The sequence below is a fragment of the Oryx dammah genome, unplaced genomic scaffold (genome assembly GCF_014754425.2).
Source record: "Oryx dammah isolate SB20612 unplaced genomic scaffold, SCBI_Odam_1.1 HiC_scaffold_28, whole genome shotgun sequence".
In the NCBI taxonomy this organism is placed as follows: Eukaryota; Metazoa; Chordata; class Mammalia; order Artiodactyla; family Bovidae; genus Oryx; species Oryx dammah.
In genome coordinates, this window is record NW_024070212.1 from 1207524 (window position 1) to 1230432 (window position 22909).

Sequence of the window (22909 nt, forward strand, 5' to 3'; positions counted from 1 at the left end):
CCAGGCAACTCAGAGACAGGATGCCTCACAAAGGCATTTGGTCTGTACCCTGGTTTCAGAGGGGAATTGAGTTCCACCCACCAAGTATTAACTAGCACCTTCCTCTTCTGTACCTAGCACTTTGCAAGCTACCAAGGCTAGAGAAGCATCATCACAGACTTAGGGACTTAAAATTTTGTCACTGGATTTCGTCCACACCACGTAAAGAACTCTGCATCACACTGCAGTGTGGTGATCCACACGGGACCCTCAGGCAGAAGCAGGGATGAGTGGCCGCTGATGAAAGCGTGTAGACAGGGCTCACCAAGGTACAGAGCTGTGGAAGGGTTTGTGGAAGGAAAAGATCTCTGAGGTGGAAGAGAATGGTTGAAAACTCAACCCTAATTCTGTAACCTGGTCATGGAGCAAATTACACCGTGTTGTTTTAGCTGCTCTTCCACTGACGGCAGCTCATAACAAGTGACAGCTCTTTTTTGGCTGCCGCTGCTTTATCATCTTATCAGGCATCTTAAAAACTGAAGTTAGCTTCCTTCTGTTAGTCAACATGAATAAGCCTCAACCTCATAGCTAGTTTTAAGGTCAGCTAAGTTTCATATAGGCTGTGTATGACCCATATGGCTGGCCTGAAAATAAGAATTTGACCTAATTCTGTCAAGATTTTGACTCAAGAAGTAGGAGGAAAGCTGGCTGTAAGCTATGGGTGCAGGAGCTTGCCCAGGGTGGCTGGGGTATAGGACTCACTGGACTTTGTGCAAGACAACTACATGGAGAAGGCCATTTGGAGAGGATGGAGTGGATGTACTGGCAGAGCAAAGCCCCAGATCAAGCTGAGAGTGGCCCTAGTCGTCGGAGAGAGAAAAGGCTGCAGTAAGAGAACTCACATCCTTTCATGAGGAGTTTGCTTGGCAGATACCCCTGGAGTGGGTTAGAACATAACCTTTTCACAAAGAACTAGAGGGAAACAGGTGGAAATCAGTGCTTATCCTCAGATCTGCATGGGACAAATGGGTTTTACTTTCTGAAGTCCTTCTCATGCTTGTGAGCCTGCTGCTGTCTCTACCAAATAGCTGACTCATATTAAAATTGTTTTAAGAAAATAACTTTACAAACTGAAAAGCAAGGTATAAATATGAGACAGGGTGGATTGGGAAAGAGTCAGGCATTCTTTACCATAGGAAGTGGGGAGGAAAGAAGCCAGTATTTGTCTTCCATGTTGCGCCCCTTTGGGGACCTTGAGGCCATAGTGTGAGCTCTCTTCCAATCTCTGACTCCTCATTCAAGGGGATGCACACATTCAGTTCATACACACTAGTTAAAGTGGACACCTCCCAAAGCTTGTTAACAGGCTGAAGTCCCCTCTCTCCGGGAAATTCATTTTGAGATTCCAATTTTCCTTTTTGTGCAGTCAACTAATTGCATTAAGACACTAAATGCTGGCTATAAGAAGCCAGAAGGAGCTAAGTTGTGAACCATCAGACAGGAGAAGGAGAGGCCAAATTTAGGATTACCGCCCTTCAGAGGACACCAGAGAATGAGTGTTCAGGACCCGGCAAGAAATGCTAGAGGCACGTGGCAGTTTAAACAATCAGTTTGGAAGAAGTCAAGTTCAATGCCAGTTCTGAAGTCAAATACACAGTGAGAGGGGAGTTTTGAAGATTTCTCTCACAGGTCAATCAAGGGCTTGTGTGTTTGATCACACAAAGTCTTCAGGCCTGAAGGAGACCACTGCCTCCAGACTCAGGGTCCCAGAAAACCACTAGGGCCTGGGGAGGGAGCGCGGTGGTGGCCACAGGGCCCCGTGGTGGCAGAAGGGGAAGTGTGCAAGAGTCGGGTGGGGGTGGGGGAGGGGGAGGAGCCAGCGTGCTTACAGGGACCCTGGGGCTCCTGAGAGCACCCGCTGGAAAAAATCAAGTTGGAAGGCTTAGGGGAGTAGTGTGGGAATACGTGAAGCATCCAGAACACCAACAGGACAACTTCAGAGAAACTCAAACAATATGAAAACACTTGGAAAATGGTTTAATGATGTTTTACAACAGAAATGAACTGTACAGTTACAGTAAGTTTAATATATATAAAAAATTACAGCAGACAAATGCATCTACACAAAATCTACCATTTCTTCTGATTCACTGTCACCTACACAACCTTTCCCAAGCCTATAGAGCCCCGCAGGCAGCCTCAGGAAGGGGATCCTATAAAGGGCACTTTTAAAGAGACAGCACCGCTCATATTCCCCACCACCTCCTCAGGCCTCAGGAGGTACCAGCTAATTCCCCCAAATGTGAAGTTGCTTGTGTTTCGGGTTTTCAAAACCAAGAAAAAGTGTTTCCCAAGGGCCCAGATAATGAGGTCCTGAACTCCAAGTTATCAGTTGATCCTTATGAAATATTCCTATCAGAGGGGAAATGGCTAACTAGGTATGCTGGGACAGTGAGGCTATACAATAGCCACCCAGACTGTAGTTATCTAAGCAGAAATGTAAAAGGACTCCCAATAAACTACTTATGAATTGTCACTGCCTCATTAAAGTTGCTGGACAATTTTGGAAAAAAATCATTTACACCACATCTTAAGTTTCCACAAAAGAGAACTCAAACTCACATTTTAAAGTTAAGTACATAAAACAAAAAGTTTGGGGAGACCAAGGAGTCAATTTCCCCTTGTGTTCCTCCCTTGACAACAGTGGAAAAACACCCCTGAATCAATATTTAAAAAAAAAAAAAAAAAAGGGCAAGAAAAGAGAAAGGTGGTAAAGTTAAGATATTTAAAGACAGAGAGAAAGAAAACAGCTTTAGAAAAACACGATCACTGTCTCTTTAAAACAAAATGGAATCCCAGTTGGGATTGGTAATCAGCAAATATTCAATCCAAATTGAACCCAGTGGAAGTTTATTACTGAATATTATGTACACTCAGAACTTTTTTGTTTTCTTTTTTATTACGAACACCTAGGCAGTGAAAACTGTTATGTTAATACATACAGAGACACACCCCAAACATACAAAAATACTATTATTCAAACTACTAAGAATAGGACAGTTATTTTCATGCTATGACTTTAAGAGCATTACACTGAAACAAGAAATGACTTTTTTTTTTTTTTAATATCCCAGAAATATACCAAAATATACATCTAAGCTTTGGAATTACTGAGGTTAGACTAATGCAAGTGCTGGGTAATCGTACTTAATACACAAGTCTAAGGTTCTGCAGGAAAGAAATTATCTTTGGTATCTGCATCAGGCTAATATTATTAACATTTGGATTTTGCTTTGGGATAGAGCTTGTATGACCCTAAAACCAAATCCCCCCCTTCCCCAATCAACTGAGATTAAAAAGATCCATGTAAAAAGTTCCTTCATTTGCAACCCCCCACCCCCCAAGTTAAAAAGTCACAGGCATCTACCTAGCACAAAAGGTTGTGAAATACACTGCATAGTCGCACAGTGGTGCTGCAAAAGGAAGCAAGTTACCATGAGGAGAGATGGAAAGCTCGCTAATCGTTCTGCATGGTTTCTCACAAACAGGACAGCCACTTCCAAGCAGTTCCGGTAAACGAGAAGAGGGAAAAGGCTCAGAAGGGCAACTTGGCGTGTGTCCACCCGCCAGCACCGCCCCAGAGGTTAAAGCACCCAGCAGAGCAGCCAATCCTGCGCCAATGTCTTCCATCTCCCCACTCTGTGGAGTCCATGGGGGCCCAGCAGCACCCCCGACCATCCCGTCCCTCTGCTAAAGCCCTGGGGTGACCACGGCTGCTGGAGGGCGGATCACCGCGGTAACTGGAGGTGTGTTATCATGGCCATGGGCTTCAGTCCACTGTTTTGGACAATCTGAAATGCCAATTTATTCCATGGCATGTTCACAAGCTGGCAAGAATCAAGGCTACTGAGCATCTGCCTCTGCAAACCTGGAACGTGGAAAACAGACCCCTTGCCCTTCCAACACTGTCAGAGGCCCCACCTCCCTGCCCTGGCCCCCTCCTCTTAAATGCCAGGACGCCACAGACTGGATTGATGCTGAAGACTTCCCTTTTCTTTGGTTTTTTTGTTTGTTTTGAGTTTATACAATCATTAAAAAATCTTTGGTTTTGGCTGGAAATTTTAAAAATGAAGCAAAACAACACAAAGAAACCACCCTCCCCTGGCTTATAGCAGCAGTAGTAAGACCTGGCAAAGCTTTTTTTTCCAACATCGGGGGTGGGAATTGAAGGTTGGGAACTACATTCAAAGAAAAGGTGAAGGGCTGGAGATGCAGCTTCTAGACAGCCCAATGGATATAAGATTGTCAAATAATAATAATAATATTAATAATAATAAAAACTTAAATATTTGGATTTTTTTTTGGTCATGTCAAAGGAAAAAAGTGAAATGTATATGCAGCAGTCAGGTTAAAGGAGCCTTTGGTGTGTTTTCCCTTCCACCCAAAGTCCTGAAAATAAGCAGAACCCTGAGGCCTCACAGGGGAAGGGGATGGCCTCTCCCTACCAGGGAGAAGGCAAGTACAGGAGGTGATGTGTGGCCAGCAGCCAGAGATGCGGTGCGGGCTGGGGGTGTGGGGAGGGCTGGCCAGCCCCTAAGGGCAGGGTGGCGGGGAACAGATGTTAAAGAGTCCTGTGAAGACCCCTTGCAACAAAAAGAAAGAGAAGATTGCAATTTGCCCTCAGCTTGCAGTAGCTTTTAAAGCAGCAACATTCAGAGGCTTTGGGGAGTCCCACCCTAGGCTACAGGTCCCATGATGCTATAGGCCAGAGTTCAACATTACTCAGAAGAGGGAGGGCAGACTTGGCAACTCTGTAGGGGTTAGAGAAAGTTAAAGCATGTTACTCAGCCACGAGTTAGAAATGAGGTATACAATAGCTCGTGGATTTGTGGTGGGCGGAAACCCCCCACACTTACTCACCTCCTTTCTGCTATCACCACAGCTGCAGGGACTGAACTATGGTCTAATGTAGGAGAGGGCATTTCCTTGGAATGAAACCTCCTGTGGACTGAGCAATGCACACAGGCCCCCTCCAGCAAAGGTAAGAAGCTGGAAGAAGTCGGTCTCTCCCTTTTACCTGCACTCAGGGGAGACATACTATTTAACGCTGTCAAAAGCCAATGTTATAATCAAGTCTTAGGCGCTTTCCTTCCCCCACTCTGAATAGTCTGCAGTTTTAAACACAACCAGGCTGGTCCACTCTACTCTCAGAAAGTCTATGCCTTACGGAGAACTGTGTAGGCTCAGAACCAAAGAGATGGCACCTCCAGGTGCCTACAACCACAGCCTTTCCTAACAGGACTGTCATTCTGCTTCTGAAAGTGCTTCCCTTCCTGTGCTACTGTTCAGACTTAGAGACCTTGTGGGACCAGGAAGGAGCACAGAGTCTTCTCTCCCCTCGGCTCTGCCCTTGTCCATTTGAAGGCGATCCCCATTTTAAAGAAGCGTTTGGATGTCTCCTTCTGGAAACCACACTGTGCCCAACTGTCTGCCTGCAGGCCTCTTATATCACGTGAGAGAGCTCAGCGTCCCTGCCAGGTCACGAAAGAGCCTTAGCTGCTTCCGTGAGGTTGTGACTGGCTCAAAACAATGATGAGCAAACCAACCAATCAACCTTGGGGGAACTTTGCATCGGACTTCAATGCTTTGCTTGCTTTTTTCTAGTAAATTAGTTTTGGGGCCTGAACTTTCTGACAGTGTCCTGGGTTTGTACTAGAAGGTGACCCTGGGTGGCACGGTCCTGTGCAGAATGGGCTGATTCAGGGTCAGAAAGAATCATTAAGGGACCGGCCCTGCCCTGCCCACCCTTGGAGCTTCGCTTCCGCAACAGTGGCGGTCCATCATGTATGGTCTGTCTTCCCACAACTGTTTTAAGTGCTGTTATCTTTAATAGTCTCGTTACCTGCTTCCTGACCTACCTAGTACTTTGAAAAGTCACATCATATTAATATCACTTTTATATAATGCCAGAATAGGATTACTGTAAAGCTGTCATGAAATTCTGCAACCTGATCATTTTTTGATAGGAGATCAAGAACAATAAATTTCTTTTCCCTCTCCCATTTTCTGTGTCTTATCAACAGTAAACCAAAACAATGAATTACTCAAGTCTCCAGAGCCCATACGTAGAAACATTCTGTAACAATACAGCTCTATGGAAGAATAAAAGAAAGTCTTTTGGGTCTTCATGTAATCTTGCTCTTAAAAATGCTTATCCTTTACAAGTGACAGAACAACTAAATAGCATCTGAACTCACACTGGTTGTGCTTGTTCTCACTGTAAGTGTTGGATAAAGGGAAATAAAAGAATCCTACTCCCATCTTTTGCCACACTCCCTCTAAATTTCCCAGCAATGCCAAGAATATCACTGCCACACTGAGCAACTCTATGCATTTTTACAGAACCAGCAGAGTGAAACTAAGTTAATCTCTTTTCCAAAGCTAGGATGACCAACAAGACTTCCTTCAAAAAGTGGAGATTATATAGGCAGGAGAAGAGAGGGGAGAGGAAAAGTACAGAGACAAATGTAAAGCTTTTTCCATATTTCAGCTTCTTGTTCTTACTTCTGCTGCTTGTGCGGAAAACGTAGGAATAAACAATGCAGTGTCTTTGGTATCCAAACGGGACCCCACTTAGGCTCTCTGAGAAGGGTCACCTGTTGAAAACCAGCCTTTCTGGACACAGAGTCTACATCTGAACTTGGGAAGCCAAGAAAGTCTGTCCCACAGTCTGGCCAGAAAGGGCTCCTAACTGTTCCTAAACCAGCATCATTTCTCATTCAAGACAGCCCACCAAGAACAATACTTTCGTCAGTCTCACTAACCAGTCGCTAAAGGTCACACCATCACACGTGTGGGGTGAGCTGGTTGGCTTTCAACCTCTTGATCTGGTTTTCTTCTGTTTGCATTTTTGGTCAAGACAGAATTAGCCTTGATGTGAGAAAAGGAAGTGAGGTTTTAAACTGCTGTGCTACCTGCACAACATTCAATAATGTGACAGAGGATGACAGAAAAATGGTTTAATTTCCTCCGATTAAGATGCATCAATCACTCATTTCTCTTGTCCTCTCCAAATTGAAGGATGCTTGTCTAATTCTGTCTCTATTTCTCAACTACATACCCCAACATTCACACATTAATCCTTCTCTTAAGCTCTTGCTACATGAGAGGTAATGAATCATCAGAAGAGCCTGGCAGGGTCTGGGGGGCCCAGGCGGCCATAGGAAGGGATGTAAATGCCTTGAGGACCCTGAACTGGATGACAAATGTGTAACCTGCACGCCCCCACACACTGCGCTGCAGCCCAGACCTCAGAGAGGCCAAAGAACCCCAAACCCAAACACAGGGATGGTCAAGTTTCCTTTGGCAAGACAGAGATAAGGAAACACACACACACACACACACAATGCAATGTTTTCCTTCTAACATAATCACCTTCTTCTCTTCCCCCCACCCCTCCCTAACCCTATAAACTGTAACCTATAAACAGGATCCCAAATACATATAGCATCAGTCATGTTTATCAATCATAATAAACATTAGTTCAACTAAATGCTACAGCTAGAATTATTTCCACTATTTATAAAGTTTTTCCTTTTTATTTATTTGGTTTTTAGTTTAAACCAGCTCTGTAACAATGCTAAGCTATGCTGAGGTATTTTATGAAGGTGCCAGAAGCTAGCTGTTACCCACCAGCATTATCCTCACGGATTAAGGTATCACCATTCAAAGTGAAGAGGAAGAGAGGAAAGGAGATCCAGATTACAGAATAACATAAAATCCACTAATGTTTACTGCTTTAAGCAAAGGCTAAGGGTAGAAGAGCCTACACATGGAACCGCTTCATGAATGAGGATGCTCAGAAGAAAGCAACTTCATAAATCATATGGAAATCTGGGTAAAAACTGGAAAACGGAGAAAAGACATTCCCTGCCCTCTGACTGGATCCTTTCAAATATCTTACTGAAAATTTCAGGGGTGTCCCATTTAATTTCTTTAGATTAAGAAAAGAATATGGTAGAACAGGATTAGTATCAGTCTTTAATGATGAAAGCAATTTATTTATTCTATTCTTGTCCAAGTTCACATTTGTACTGTGTGCATAGATGGCCAGGGCTGTGATTAAACCCAATGCTTTTCACACACACATACAAAAAGGAACTCACAATGGTTATGATCAAATGAATTCATCAATTCTTGCCCATTTGAGTCAGCTCCCTGTCCATTCTCTCTCGTTTCTTCCTATTGTAATGATTTCACTTTTCTCTTGGTAAAGAAAGTTTTGTGAGGGTGATATGGTTTGGGAACAACTTTAGACTATGAACTACAAAGAGTTTGTTTTATCAACCAACTGTTTATTATGTACTAATTGCAATGTTTACTATTAGGCTCTACAACTTTAAAAATCTACATTAATTTCCTGTATTTGCAAATGCATCCAGCTTTCCCAGCAATTTAAATAGAAAATTTACCATTAAAGATTAGGCTGAATTTAAACATTGTGTCAAGCAAGTATCTGTGCTTCTGCATAATATATAGACACGGTTTTCTCCCACCTTCTCTCCCACCAAATAAATGAGGGACAATAGAGCAAAATAACATAAGAGAGAGGTATAACTGTGCTTTTCTTCCCAACGATGGATGAACTGTGTAGAATAAATTGGCAAGATAATCTCACTAAAAATCTTTTAATTAATCTTATTTTCCCTTTTAAAAAATGCTAATTTCTAATAATGCTACCATGAAGTACAAATCAGTATGGCCCTAAACAAAATCAAAGTTGGATGCCTTTGGTTCCATTTCTCTAGTAATAAGTTGAGCCAACTGGGATGGTATTGATCTTTCTTAACAAATAAATAAAAGTGTGTTTTATATCAAGTCGTGAATGGATAGGAACTTTTTTTTTAAATTCTAAAAGACTGCCTATATAACTTCAGAAACATTTAAACTAACATAGCACTCAACATATTTCTTAACTCAAGAACAATAATATTGTTCTTCTGAGAAGCCCTTTTCTAGGTCTTTCTCCTCTGTCCTTTAGATTTATACAGGGTACAAATAAAGTTTATAACCAAATTGCCTTGCCTGTGATAAGCAGGATTCAAACAATTACATTCATCACTCCCCAGGCAGGGCCTATTACCATGGGCAAATATAGTATCACTATAAATGCATTTGGAATTAGTCTTTGGCTTAATATGTGTTAACCAAATTCAGGGATAAAATAATACCTGGATAAAGATTAAGGGGAAAACAAAGAAGGACCACAACGAACTGTGATGACCTTCCTGGTCTTTTCTCTTAGAAGCGCAGAAACTCTACCAAATATTTCTTTTTGGCCAAATGGACCCCTTAATTTCCAGACTCTCCCATATAAGATGGCTAAAAGTTAAATCTGAGTATCTTAGCTTAGGAGATTCAAAGCATTTCTTGAGATGATAAAAAAGATGATACAAAGTAAAAAAGGACTAAAGGCTGAGTCATGAAGCAATATGGTCAGTAGAGGATCTAGGGATGATGACGGGGATTCAACTTTAAGGTAAACACCCATCAACAAGCTGTTTTAGTGTTTCGTGTATACATTTCACAACTTGTTTCTTAAATAAGAGAATAAAAGAAAAATTCTAAGAGTTACCTTTGTCTAAAGGATGTATTTCTTCTTTCGAACACAGGTTTTTATGCTGGTTTAAAGTTTATCCTCACAAAGTGATCCACACTCATACCCACACAAAGGCAGAATCCCTTTATCCCAAACTGATTAGAGACTACAGGCAGGGCAGGGAATAGAAGACCACTGTACTGACATTTAAAGCTTAGTATCTTTTTTTTTTTTAATATGAAAGTCTACTGGTGATCTTCTTTAGGAGAGGGAGTAGTTTTGAGCCACACAGGGAAACAAAGAAACACGGCCTTTCCTTGCTCCTCCTCTTAATCCACTGGGCTTGAGTCCCTTGGGACTCAACACTTCCTTTGGTAGCGATTTGGGAAATGAATGCTACAACCTCTAACCCAGTCTGGTGGGTATCAGCATTTTCCTCCCTGAATCCTTCCTCCTAAACTACCATTCCCAAGGGAGGGACCCATCCCTATGGGCAGCTACAGTATAACGGACAGCCCTAAAATCATCTGCACAGACTAAAACTAGAGATGTCAAATCAGGATAAAAGGTTAACTTCAACTACATCAGAAGAACAGAGAGATGAAGAGGAGAAAAATTAGTAACTGACACTGCCATTCTATTTACACGCCAAACTAAATAAACTACTTAAAAAATCAAGTTAACGTCTGCCCAGAGGATATTACAATTTACCGACATAAAAGATTAAAACAAGCAGCAACTTTTATATAAAATTAATAAAGACAAATGAAAAAAAGAAATTGTCAGTAGCATCTATCTCCTCAATGTGTCTGAACTGCACGATATAAACTAGTCCATTAGTACAGCAGCTTGCTAAAAATTGACTTTGGTTCAAGCTTAGTTAAAAAAAAAAACAACATTAAAAAAACATACCACACATAAAAACGGTGGATGGACATTTGTTATCGTTTCCCTGCTTGCAGTTCACTGATTTTAGAGGGATTTTAGGAAGGTGAAGGGTACTTTGTGAAATAAAATGGGAAGACAAAAGAAACAGAAGAAAAATTAACAAGGGAACTAAAACGTTTCTGGCCTTTTAATATTAATATGCCTGTCTCCAACTTGAATGATCACAAACAAAAACACACACTGTGTCTGTATCACTGCCTTTCCCAACACTGAGACAAATATACAGAATTCAAGCTCCCTCGTGGACACAAGCAGAGCAAGAAGAAGAAAAATCACCTGTAAGCTCTCTCTCAGCCCCAAGCTTGGAAGGGGGAAAAAGTGCAGTCATGGAACCACTGGAGATGTACGCAAGCACCCACAGATGCTAGGTGGGAACCTTTAATTCCAATAAGAAGGGAGCTCAAATGAGCTGCATTGCAGCAACCCAGTCTTTGGGAATTTTTTTGGATACAGATACTATAATAACAGAACACTGACAAAAAGGGAAATCTAATCTCCAGGTTACCCTTCCTGGAGAAGGGAAACCTTCATTCCTATTCATCTCCTTCCATAAACATTTCCTTTTCATGGGCTCATTGACATCGTCTAGAAATACCCTGAAAACAATTACAGAAGCTAATTGCTTTCTACAATGAATAGAGATGTGTATTGCCATTCAGACCTACCTAGCAGGAGCATCACTAACAAACCAAGGAGACACGTGAGGTGTGTACAAAGTTCCTGCTCAAAGTCTTTCAAAGGTTCTACAGATCCCGTATCTGGCTAATTAGTGCCTTCTCCAGTCAGAGAACCAAGGAGAGTATCAGGGCTAGAGGAACTGATAAGCCATCTACTGAAAAGGAAGTCTGTGGCTAGAGGAAAACGTGCTAACCTCACACTCTTCTCATCACACCTCTCTGGGTGATCCATAACCAATGAAAAACAGTCTAGTAGAGCTCCTTCAATAAACAAAAGAAGGGACAAGTTTCCCAGTTTCAATAAGTCATTTTGTTCTTTGCCAAGTAAGTTAAAGGAAGTTTGGATGAAAAACTTCCACAAAGTGGAAAAAACAAACAAACACACCAACAGTAGGAGCATTTCAGGAGATAAGAAATCAGGAGAACCACCAAGTCAGGTGTCTGCAGTAGTCTTTGCTCTTTGGAACCAAATCCTGCCCTGCAACATGTACAGCCATTTCCATTGAAAGTAGCAGAAAGCAGCACTGTTGCACCACAGGATCCGGGCCTCAGGTCAATGATTTGGGGTGAGTGAGAGCTACAGTTCAGCAGGAATTCCTTCCTACACAAAAGTGCTCCAAAGGCACCGCCTGATGGGGGGAGGGGCGTGTGTGGAGTGGGAGTGTCTGCACACGCTGCCTTCAGCTTCTGCACCAAGCCTCTTGCATAAGTGGCAAAAGAAAATAATTTTCTAGCACCTCTGTAAGAGTCATCAAGGATAAGGAAACCGGCAAGAACATTCCCCGCAGTTAAGAGCGTAAGTTCCCCCTCACCCTAAAGCCCTCCCACCCCACAGTGTGGGAGCTCACTGAAACAGGATCCAGGAGCGAGAGATAAACATGTCCAAACTATATATATATATATATATAAAACAATAACAACAATAACAATAGAGATACAGTAATACAGGCCTGCCTAAATTGTACCAGTTAAGAAAGGAACCCCCAACACAATTGATATGATTATAAACACCTTGTTATGACTTAATGGCCTGTACAACAGACCGATAAAAATGATTTTTTTTAAAGAAAAAGAAATTTAGACAAACAAGAAATCCCCTTCCTATGTCGGAATTGGTAACCCACCTTAACTCGTCATCATGACTGCTGGAAATGATAAGTAGTCCTTTCACTTATTTTTTTGTTTTTGATTTTTTGTTTCTGCCTTTTTTTTTTTTTTTAATTTTTGGTTAGAAAGTTCTCCAATCCATGAAGCAATCCTGAAAAGACAGTGTTTTATTAAAAAATTAGGCAAATTTGCTGTCCCATCTCCATCTTTTTTTTCCGCTGTGTGTTTTTTCTCTTCTCTCCCTCCTCTCCCTTGCCCTTGCAACATGGCAACAGGAAGTCCACCACGTGTTTCAGTCTCTGCCAGCAGCGCCGCTCGGCCCAGCTCACTGCGCCTTGGAGGCGGTGGTGGTGGTGGAGGCAGCCCCGCTGGCAGAGGCCACAGTGAAGAGAGAGTTCTGGATAGTCTCAGCTGAGGTGGAGGTGGCATGAAGGCTGGCTACAGGTCCAGAATTCCCTGCAGAGGTTGCAGCGGCAGAGACCAAGCTAACTGGATTGCTGGTGAGCAGAGAGAGGTTCTGAGGGGTCAGGAACAGAGGGGCAGTCACGATGTTGGGGGCTCCTCCTGCATTGGCAAACACCAGGTTCCCGGCTGCATCCAGTGACGTTATTGGAAGAGAGCCACCAGAAGCAAGAGCTACAGACAAGCCCCCCAGAAAACAGGTAGGAAGGAGAATGTTAGTGTCTGCCTGGAGAAGACAAAGAACACATTAACTGTCCTAAGTTCTACAACCCCGATGAAAAAAGTTTATCCCTTAACTGAATTTCTTCCCCTTAATCACAGTGCTATAATTTACCAACCAAAGTTTATTTATAATTTTAAAAGAGCCTAGAGGACTGAAAACTCTAATGAGCATGAACAGGATAGGGGAGAAGAGAATCAGAGTTATATCTCCATCTTGAAATCTCAACTTATTTCATCTACCCAGAAATATTTGTTAAATACAATAATTTTGATTTAATGAAAAAGTAACTCCATTCAAAAGACTATCTTTTCCTGTATCTGAAAACCTCCAACAATCCCGTCACCCATATAATCACACCCTCACATGTATATTTGAGGGTTTTTCCTAGTGGCATTAAAATTTTGATTTCTTACGTAATTAAAAAAAGCAAGAGAAACTGAGGGAATGTCCCTGACTTTGGACATGATCACACAATGAGTACAGAACAGTGAGTCCTGCTCCAGCTTGACATTCTCTGAGACTCTAGGCTTAGAGGCATAGTCCAGTTCTGGATCTTCCCATACAGTACCTCTTCGGTACTCAGCTGTGTCTTTTTAGCATGACCACAGACCAGAGACACATTGTAATGCAAGAGAAAAAGGGATTTATCACAAATCTTACTCCAAAAAGAAATCATTTTATAGTAAAAGCTTTATAGATCTAACCAGGAAACAATTTCACATATGATTTAGTCAATGAGAAAGTCAATATAATATAAGGTAATCTAGGTGATATTTTGGATTTGTTTGGAACTAACTGCCTACAGTATACTGTAGAGATATCATCCATGAAACACTAATCCTAAATGAAGTTTAGCAGTTTAAAAACTGTTTGTTTTTGGCTCCAAGAACTCTCATTTAAGCATGAATTATTTTGAGAAAAAATTCTGAGATTAGTATAATGATGTCTCAACGTGTTCCCCTGAGTCACATAACAGCAAGCATCTTCAAACATGAAGCTCAAATACTAAACAAAGCAGCTTCTTCAATATATAGAATGAGTGGACTTAGACTCACCCATCTGGGCTTGGGAAAGAGATGTTAAAATCCAAGAGAATCTAAGCTCTATTAATGATGAGGATATATAGACAGCAAAACCTAACAAGAATTAAAAGTACTCCTGCAGGCTGCATGCTGTCCTCCGATGTTAATTTGTTACAGAGCCTTCCAGTATATGGCTCTTGAGGGCAGGGATGGGGACTGGGGAGTTTTACTTGGTCAAACTTGCCTGGGGATGGTTCTTGGATGACTATTTAGATAAATTTAGGAAGAAATACCTCCAAGCCTATATTGTAAGAAGATAAATATTAGCATAAAAGTTCTTTCTCTGGTGTTCTGGCACACTGTGCAGCCAGCAGGATGTTAGTTCCCCGACCAGGGATGGAACCCACGTCCCCTGTGGTGGAAGCACAGTTTTATTTGCTGGGTTGCCAGGCAAGTACCATCCTGGTTTCTTAGTACACCACACTAAGCATATTTCCTGTTCTTACAAACTGACACCTATATTTTTCTTACAAAGCTTTTTATAGGAACACATTCCTGGTCCTCAGGGTCGTCAGCATTATCAATTCAACTATCTCCTCATGTCACTTTCACCTCTAGCAAAGCAGACCTCCTCCACTTAAGAAAAAAAGAGAAAGCTGAAGTAAGGGAAAAAAATTCTACTGACCTTGAATAGTTGCCAGTGTACTGTTGCTCATCAGAGCTGGGCTGAGAGCACCACCTAGGGTTCCCGGATTGAGGCTGAGTAAGGCACCTCTGAAAGACCAGAAGAACAGACACACCATTACAGCGTAGACACACGTGTCCATCTAACAACACACCCGAAGGGACAAGAGAAACCAAAGTACGGGTGGGAAGCATACGGGAATGCGTGCCGTTCTCTCTACACCCTTCACACGGCGCTTCCAAGTCACTGCTTCCCTTGATGCTCACTTACACAAAGCAAAGCACCATTATGGTCCACACAAAGTGTAAACCTTACAGTCATTTTGACTCTTTGAGTTACTTTGTTCTCTTTTTTCCAAAGCAAGAGAAAAAAATGACAGAGAACAGAATATATTTACAAACTAATTCTTATTTTTTTGATGATATTATAAAATTTGGAATCCTATTACTATATATCTCTTATTTATGTTTAAGAATTAGAAAGCAGACAGTTGAGAGAAAAATGGAAAAAGTGTAAGAATACGAGTCAGGAATTCTATGCTTTTTTTCCTGGCTCCATCACTCAGGTATAATCAGTGGCCTGGTGTTCTGTATCTTCATTTAGAAATAAAAGTGTGATTCGTGCCCTTCCAGGGAGAAGGAAATGGCAACCCACTCCAGTGTTCTTGCAAGCCTGGTGGGCTGCCGTCTATGGGGATGCACAGAGTTGGACACGACTGACGCGACTTAGCAACAGCCGCAGCACCAGCAGGGTGTTAAGAAACTCTAGTCCAACCACAATCAAAGTCTCTGTGCTACTACAGAGCAACCTACTTCAAAGAGATTATGGCTTTAAAGGTTCTCTGTTTTTGCATCTAAGATAGTGTTGGAAAGTATTCCCTATGAATAACTCTAGAGATGACCTCCGAGTTGTTTCTCAGATGTTAACAGGTAAGAAAGCACCTTACCCAGCTGCAAACTGTGAGGGCGCCATCAAGCCTGGGTTTAGCCCTGCAGCAGCAGCCATGGCAGCAAGACTGGCATTTGCTGGCAACTGGGCAGCTCCTTGGAGGGCGGCAGCCGCTGCTGTTTGCAGCCCTGACGCTGTCACCATCACCTGGCTGGCCCCAAGAGGAGAGGACAAAGGAGCGGAGGTGGTCTGTGTGGTGCTGGTCTCGCTGGCGCTGGACGCCTCGGAGGTGGAGGCTGAGGCGGAAGGGGAGGGGCTCAGAGCGGGGGAGGCGACCGCCGAGGAGGCCGGAGGCGCCGTGGAGATCACGGTTGCAGTGTTGTTGGAGGTGGTATCTGTAGTGCCTGAAAGAGAGTCACACCTGACGGTGATCTTCCGGAAGTTTGTGGGAGGATGGTTGGTTTATTCAGCCATACTCGAGAATCAACTGCATTATCTACCATCCAGCAACATGTCCTTTTCTATTAGACGAGTTCAGTGTTTCTATGGAAATTAACCACAAAAACCAACATTTTAAGAACCAAAGCGATGAATCCTGCCTTAAGAGGCAAGAGTAATAAAGTAACCATGAAACAGAGAACATGGCTTTCTAATTCCAATTTCCTATTTAAAAAAATCACAGAAGCTCTAACTATAGAACTCAACTGCTCTGGAGAAGATAATGTATAAGCAAAAAAAAATCCAAGCTTCTGAAAAGCATTTTCATTTAGAAATCTCCTTAGTCTCTGTAGAAAAATCAAAACAAAGTAACGAAATCAAGAAAAAGATGTATATTTTCCTAAAATAAATATTAATAACATTCACAGAAGCAGTACAAAAATAACTAAAGGCATATGTCTAGAAGTATAAAAGACTTCAGAAATGATATAAGAACTAGACCAATCAAAATAAATATTTCAAACCCATAAACATATTAGAAAAAAGATCTATATAAAAACTTTCTCTGTGATAGAATCTGTCACTATGCTGTAGAAGACTCTCTTCTCTATTAACAGCTGTATTAAAAATTCAGTTTTGTTCTTTTAAAACCTATGTTGAAGCCTTTTTCTGACCTATACTAAGAACACCTAGAATTCAGCTCTCATCATTTTACTGTGAAGAAACGTTTCTTTCACATATCACAGAGCTAGGAGGAAATTAGACCCCATCTATTTCAGTGCTGAATCTACTGTCCCCATTTCCTATCACATTACACGAAAGTGCTATGTAGTCTCTGAATGATTCAGGTAAACATACCTTTCTTACTGTTAACTGAAAAGGGAGGATTTACTTACTCATCTTTTTGCCCTTCTCAAAAATATAAGATGACTCCCTCTTCACTCTTGCTGTCCATAAGTACAAATTACATCTTTGTGGATATTATTAATCACAGTATCATCATTCAGTTCTAAATCTATCGAATCAGTTTATGTCGCTGGGCTATTGATGCTATGTCGGCTCTTATGTTTGGCAGATTCATACACTTTTTCACTGTTTGACGCTTTTCTCCTAAGAGGAAGGTAAATGTCTTTTCTCATTTCTCTTCTGCTGCTAGTAAATTTCAATCTTTTCTTGAACAATTTCTCACCTTATCTAACTTGATTTCACTTATGGGCACTACTTTCTTTTCAAAGTTCTGAGATGAAATAGCCCGTAACTTGAGGTCAAAAGCTTAAAGTGACGTTTACTTCACTCTTTCTTCACTCTCCACGGCCATTTTTAGACTACTCGGGATCACTTTCTTAAAATGTACAAATGTACACTGCCTCCAATGCGAAAGACCCGGGTTCGATCCCTGGGTCGGGAAGATCCCCTGGAGAAGGAAATGGTAACCCACTCCAGCATTCTTGCCTGGAAAATCCCATGGATGGAGAAGCCTGGTAGGCTACAGTCCATGGGGTTGCAAAGAGTCGGACACAACTGAGCGACTTCACTTTCACACAAAGAAAATCCCAATAATTTCATCAGTGAATTTAAGATAAGCTAAGAGACAAGACACAATGACTCCAGAAACCACTCAAAGTAGTTTTTTCTGGTTTTATTTTCCAACCACTTCCCAGGTGGCCCAATGGTAAAAAAATGTGCTTGCCAAAGAGACACAATCCAAGGATGCCAATCTCCAAAGAGACATACGGGACTCAGGTTTGATCCCTGAGTTGAGAAGATCCCCCGGAGGAGGAAACTGCAACATACTCCAGTATTCTTGCTTGGGAAATTCCATGGACAAAGATGGGCTACAGTCCACAGGGTATCAAAGAGCCAGACGACCAAGCAGCTAACCATACACTCACGTGTCCTCCAGTCACATTCTAAGTGTCTTCAACACGAATGTCCCATGAGCACTAGAGCACAATAACTTAGTAAGATCTTCAAATTATTTCTCCCAGTCAGTAAATCACATTTTAATCAACATATATCTTTTATCTATATTCTTAGCAACTCAATTACTTGGGCCGTTTTGATCAGGGAATTTATGTTTGCTGAGCTTCAATGTCCTCAACAACAAAATAAGATGCTATCATTTACCTCACAAGGTTAGTAGAAAGTTATCTGCAAGAATACATAGTGTTTGGCATAACCTCTTGCTTCCCAGCTCATCTTTAATTAAAAAATTTTTAAAAAATGATTGTAGTTGGTTTAAATATTGCTCAGGTGTACAGCAAAGTAATTCAGTTATACATATGTCTATATCTATACATATATTCTCCTCCATTCTTTTCCATTGAAGGTTATTATAGGATACTGAATATAGTTCCCTGAGCTATACAGTAAATCCTTGTTGTTCACTGATTTTATATATAGTAGTTAGTGTCTGTTAATCCCTGTCTCTGTATTGTTATAATTTTAGTACATGTGCTGCCAAGGTGAGCACCCATCTCATCTTTTAAAAAAAATAGATTCAGAGAGATACAATTTATATACCATAAAATTCACCCAATTTAAATGTAAAATTCAATGGTTTTTAATATATTGACAGAGTGGTACAGCCATCACCCCCATCTAGTTTTTGACTGAAAAAGATCCCTAGTGCCTATCTGCAGTCACGCTAGTTCCCACCTACAGCCTCCAGTCATCTGCTTTTTGATCTGTAGATTCACCTTTCCCAGACACGTCATATAAATGAATCATTTGATTTGTAGTCTTTTGCATCTAGCTTCCTTCAGTTAGCAAGCTGTTTTCAAGGTTTATCCATGTTGTAGTAGGAAATCAATACTTCCTTTTGTCTTAAAAGTATTCCACTGCATGAATAGACTACATGACGTTTAATTCATTCACCAGTTGGTGGGTAATGGCTTGTTTCCAGTTTTTTATTATTACGAATAATGCTGCTATGATCATTGTGTAAAAGTTGTTGTGGAAATGTTTGCTGTTCTCTTGGGGGAACTATTGGGTAGGATGGTAAATTTATGATTAACTTTTAAAGACACTGAAAAAGTATCTTCCAAAGTGGCCATATCATTTTACATTTCCACCAACAATGTATGAAGATTCTAGTTTCTCCACATCTCCAAGACCTATTATTTTTGGTCTTTCTGATTGTAGCCATTCTAGTATTAAGAAGTATCTCATTATGATTTTAAACTAGTATTTCTCTAAGTAATAATGTTGAACATCTTGTCATGTGCTTATTAATCATTCCTATATCTTTGATATAATGTGTCAGTTCAGTTCAGTTGCTCAGTCCTATCCAACTCTTTGTGAGCCCATGGACTTGCAAAGGCTTCCCTGTCTATCACCAATTCTTGGAGCTTACTCAAACTCATGTCCAAGTTGGTGATGCCATCCAACCATCTCATCCTCTGTCATCCCCTTCTCTTCCCACCTTCAATCTTTCCCAGTATCAGGGTCTTTTCCAAGGAGTCAGTTCTTCACATCAGGTGGCCAAAGTATTGGAGTTTCAGCTTCAACATCAGTCCTTCTAATGTATATTCAGGAGTGATATCCTTTAGGATTGACTGGTTGGATCTCCTTGCCATCCAAGGGACTCTCAAGAGTCTTCTCCAACACCACAGTTCAAAAGCATCAATTCTTCAGTGCTCAGCTTTCTTTTTTTTTAAATTTTTAGACAGGTTTATTTACTGCTATCAACCACTAATTAAAAGTCTAATTTAGTTCTTACATGTTTTTAAAATGAAAGAAAAATTTAAAACTGAATACTTCAGTATTTAAAACACATATTTATTCTTGCAGTTTATAAAATGACAATCTTTTTCCATATCTACACTGAAATTCTGGCTCACTGATTTAAAAATTAATATTTTATATAGTGTCATTATTTCATTAAAATACAAATATACCATATTTTCCTTTATTACCTAAGTGCCAATACTGAAACCTAATTTTTACATGAATATACATCTGAAACAGTAACCCCAACTTTATGTGCTATTCTAAAACAGTCTGATTTATTGTAACAGTTTTTAAAATTCTCTAATAGTGTTAAAGACACTTAGACAAGATTTCACCAAAATCTTATTTTTCTTTTAAACTGATGGCAGAATTGGCTGTATCTTTCTGACATACAGACTAAATTCCCAATTTACAGCTACATAATTTAAAACTCCGTAAGCAAATCCACCATTTCTACTTCCCTTGTAAAGGTGAGGTTCTTACCCTCTGCCCAAGATACCATTAAGGTATACTTTGTGCATAAACAGAAATGTTTCAAATTGGTTTTCTTCATATGTATACAAGCAGGTTTACATAACAGAAATATGCACTAGAAAACAAAGACAAACCTAATTTTTAGAGCCAGAAAATGTTTAAGTTAAAATATAAACATTACTGGAAAAGGAAAGTAAAACCAGCAGGTGGGCTCATTTCTACATAATCCTTCCTTTGTAAGATAAACATTCCCTACAGTACACTTCGTGGGTTTTACTTTTTAATAGATAAAATGAATATCTATACTTTGAAATGCAAAAAAATATAAGAATTAAAATTTAAGGCCAAGTCTGCCCCTGTTCATGAGTGGCTGCTTGTCCAGTAGGACCTGGGTCCCTAGGTATGTTATCCGCTCTCCAGGAGCTGACTGAAGCAGTGCATGTGAAATTCAGAAGGATCCAGGAGAACTAAATAGCGTGGAACACAATAATATGATAAAATGTCAGTGGAGAATTGATTTGTTTTCCTGCATGTATATTCTTTGTAATTTCAGACAGCCCTTAGCTATGATGATCATGGCTTCATCTGAGATCTTGTAACACTGGCTGAAATGAGTATCTCTGAGTTCTTTGCATTTCGACCCCAGCTGTTTTGAGTCCTTCATCAGTCAGTTTGTCCTCGTTGCCTATATGAACTTTCTGAAGTAAAGGACAGTGAGAGGCAACTGCAGTAACAGAGGTGTCAGAAAGCTGTTTACACCTGTAAGCTGTATACCTAAGAAGTCCAGGACATTTAAATGCTAGAACACATACGCCAGTATCAGACATGCTGCGACATTATAAATGTTGATTTCAATTATATTTTGATTTCTTGATGCAATTTTTTCCAATAATTCATCAGTGACCTGCTGACGACTACCAAGATCCAGCTGCTTCCAAAACGAAATCTAAACAAAGGTCACGCCAGTACTTGCAAACCAATGATGCAGAAAGGCAACGTTCATCCAAAGATAAACTGGAAAATATCTTGAGCAGGATGGAGGGCGCCAGTTGGTTGATGTCCGGGGCGTCGGGGGGCAGCTCAGGGCCCTCCGGACAGTCGGCGTCGCCGCACTCATGCTGCGGCTGCCGGGCGGCCGAGGGGGAGGCGCCCCCCTGCTCAGACCGCGACCTTGCTGGCCTCTGCGGGGGGGCCCCGCCGCGGGCGGCGGGGGAGTGCAGGGCTGCTTACAGGGGGTGCAGGCGGGGGCCCCCGGCCCCCTTCCGCTTGCACACCACCTCGGGGGGCTTGGGGGGCTCGGCCGGCGGTGCCCGGAAGGGCCGCGAGGGGGTGGGCGGCGCAGGCGGGCCCGCGGGCCACACGGGGGCCCACAGGAGGTTCCGGGTGGCGGCAGAGGCCGGCCCCCTCAGCTTTCTTTATAGTCCAATTCTCACATTCATACATGACTACTGAAAAAACCATAGCTTTGACTAGACGGACCTTTGTTGACAAAGTAATGTCTCTGCTTTTTAATATTCTGTCTAGGTTGGTCACAACTTTTCTTCCAAGGAGCAAGCGTCTTTTAATTTCATGGTTGCAGTCACCATCTGCAGTGATTTTGGAGGCCCCCAAAATAAAATCTGTCACTGTTACCACTGTTTCCCCATCTATTTGCCATGTAGTGATGGGACCGGATGCCATGATCTTCGTTTTCTGAATATTGAGTTTTAAGCTTACTTTTTCACTCTCCTCTTTCACTTTCATCAAGAGGCTCTTTAGTTCTTCTTTGCTTTCTGCCATAAGTGGTGTCATCTGCATATCTGAGGTTATTGATATTTCTCCCAGCAATCGTGATTCCAGCTTGTGCTTCATCCAGTCTAGCATTTCTCATGATGTACTCTGCATATAAGTTAAATAAGCAGGGTGACAAGATACAGCTTTGATGTACTCTTTTCCCGATTTGGAACCAGTCTGTTGTTCCATGTCCAGTTCTAACTCTTGCTTCTTGACCTGCATACAGATTTCTCAGGAGGCAGGTCAGGTGGCCTGGTATTCCCATCTCGTGAAGAATTTTCCACACTTTGTTGTGACCCACACAGTCAAAGGCTTTGGTGTAGTCAGTAAAGCAGTAGTAGATGTTTTTCTCGAACTCCCTTGCTTTTCTGATGATCCATTGGATGTTGGCAATTTGATCTCTGGTTCCTCTGCCTTTTTTAAGCCCAGCTTGAATATCTGGAAGTTCACGGTTCATGTACTGTTGAAGCCTGGCTTGGAGAATTTTGAGCATTACTTTACTAGCGTGTGAGATGAGTGCAATTGTGCGGTAGTTTGAGCATTCTTTGGCATTACCTTTCTTTGGGATTGGAATGAAAACTGACCTGTGGCCACTGCTGAGTTCTCCAGATTTGCTGGCATATTGAGTGCAGCACTTTCACAGCATCATCTTTTAGGATGTGAAACAGCTCAACTGGAATTCCATCACCTCCACCAACTTTGTTCAGGGTGATGCTTCCTAAGGCCCATGTGACTTCACATTCCGGATGTCTGGTTCTAGGTGAGTAATCACACCATTGTGGCTATATGGGTCGTAAAGATCTTTTTTGTACAGTTCTTCTGTGTATGCTTGCCACCTCTTCTTAATATCTTCTGCTTCTGTTAGGTCCATACCATTTCTGTCCTTTATAGTGAAGTCACTCA

General features: G+C 41.5%; 1 protein-coding gene across 1 annotated transcript in view; it reads right to left on the reverse strand.

Annotated features, from left to right (window-relative positions):
- Positions 1 to 1998: 1998 nt before the first annotated feature.
- Positions 1999 to 22909, reverse strand: part of POU2F1 (POU class 2 homeobox 1) — a 204433-nt gene continuing 183522 nt past the window's right edge. Inside the window, exons 14-16 of the mRNA XM_040229954.1 lie at positions 15648 to 15993; positions 14702 to 14790; positions 1999 to 12945 (exon numbers count right to left, since the gene is read on the reverse strand). Coding sequence (XP_040085888.1) covers positions 12635 to 12945; positions 14702 to 14790; positions 15648 to 15993 — 746 coding nt within the window. The 3' untranslated portion in view covers positions 1999 to 12634. The remainder of the gene's footprint in view (positions 12946 to 14701; positions 14791 to 15647; positions 15994 to 22909) is intronic.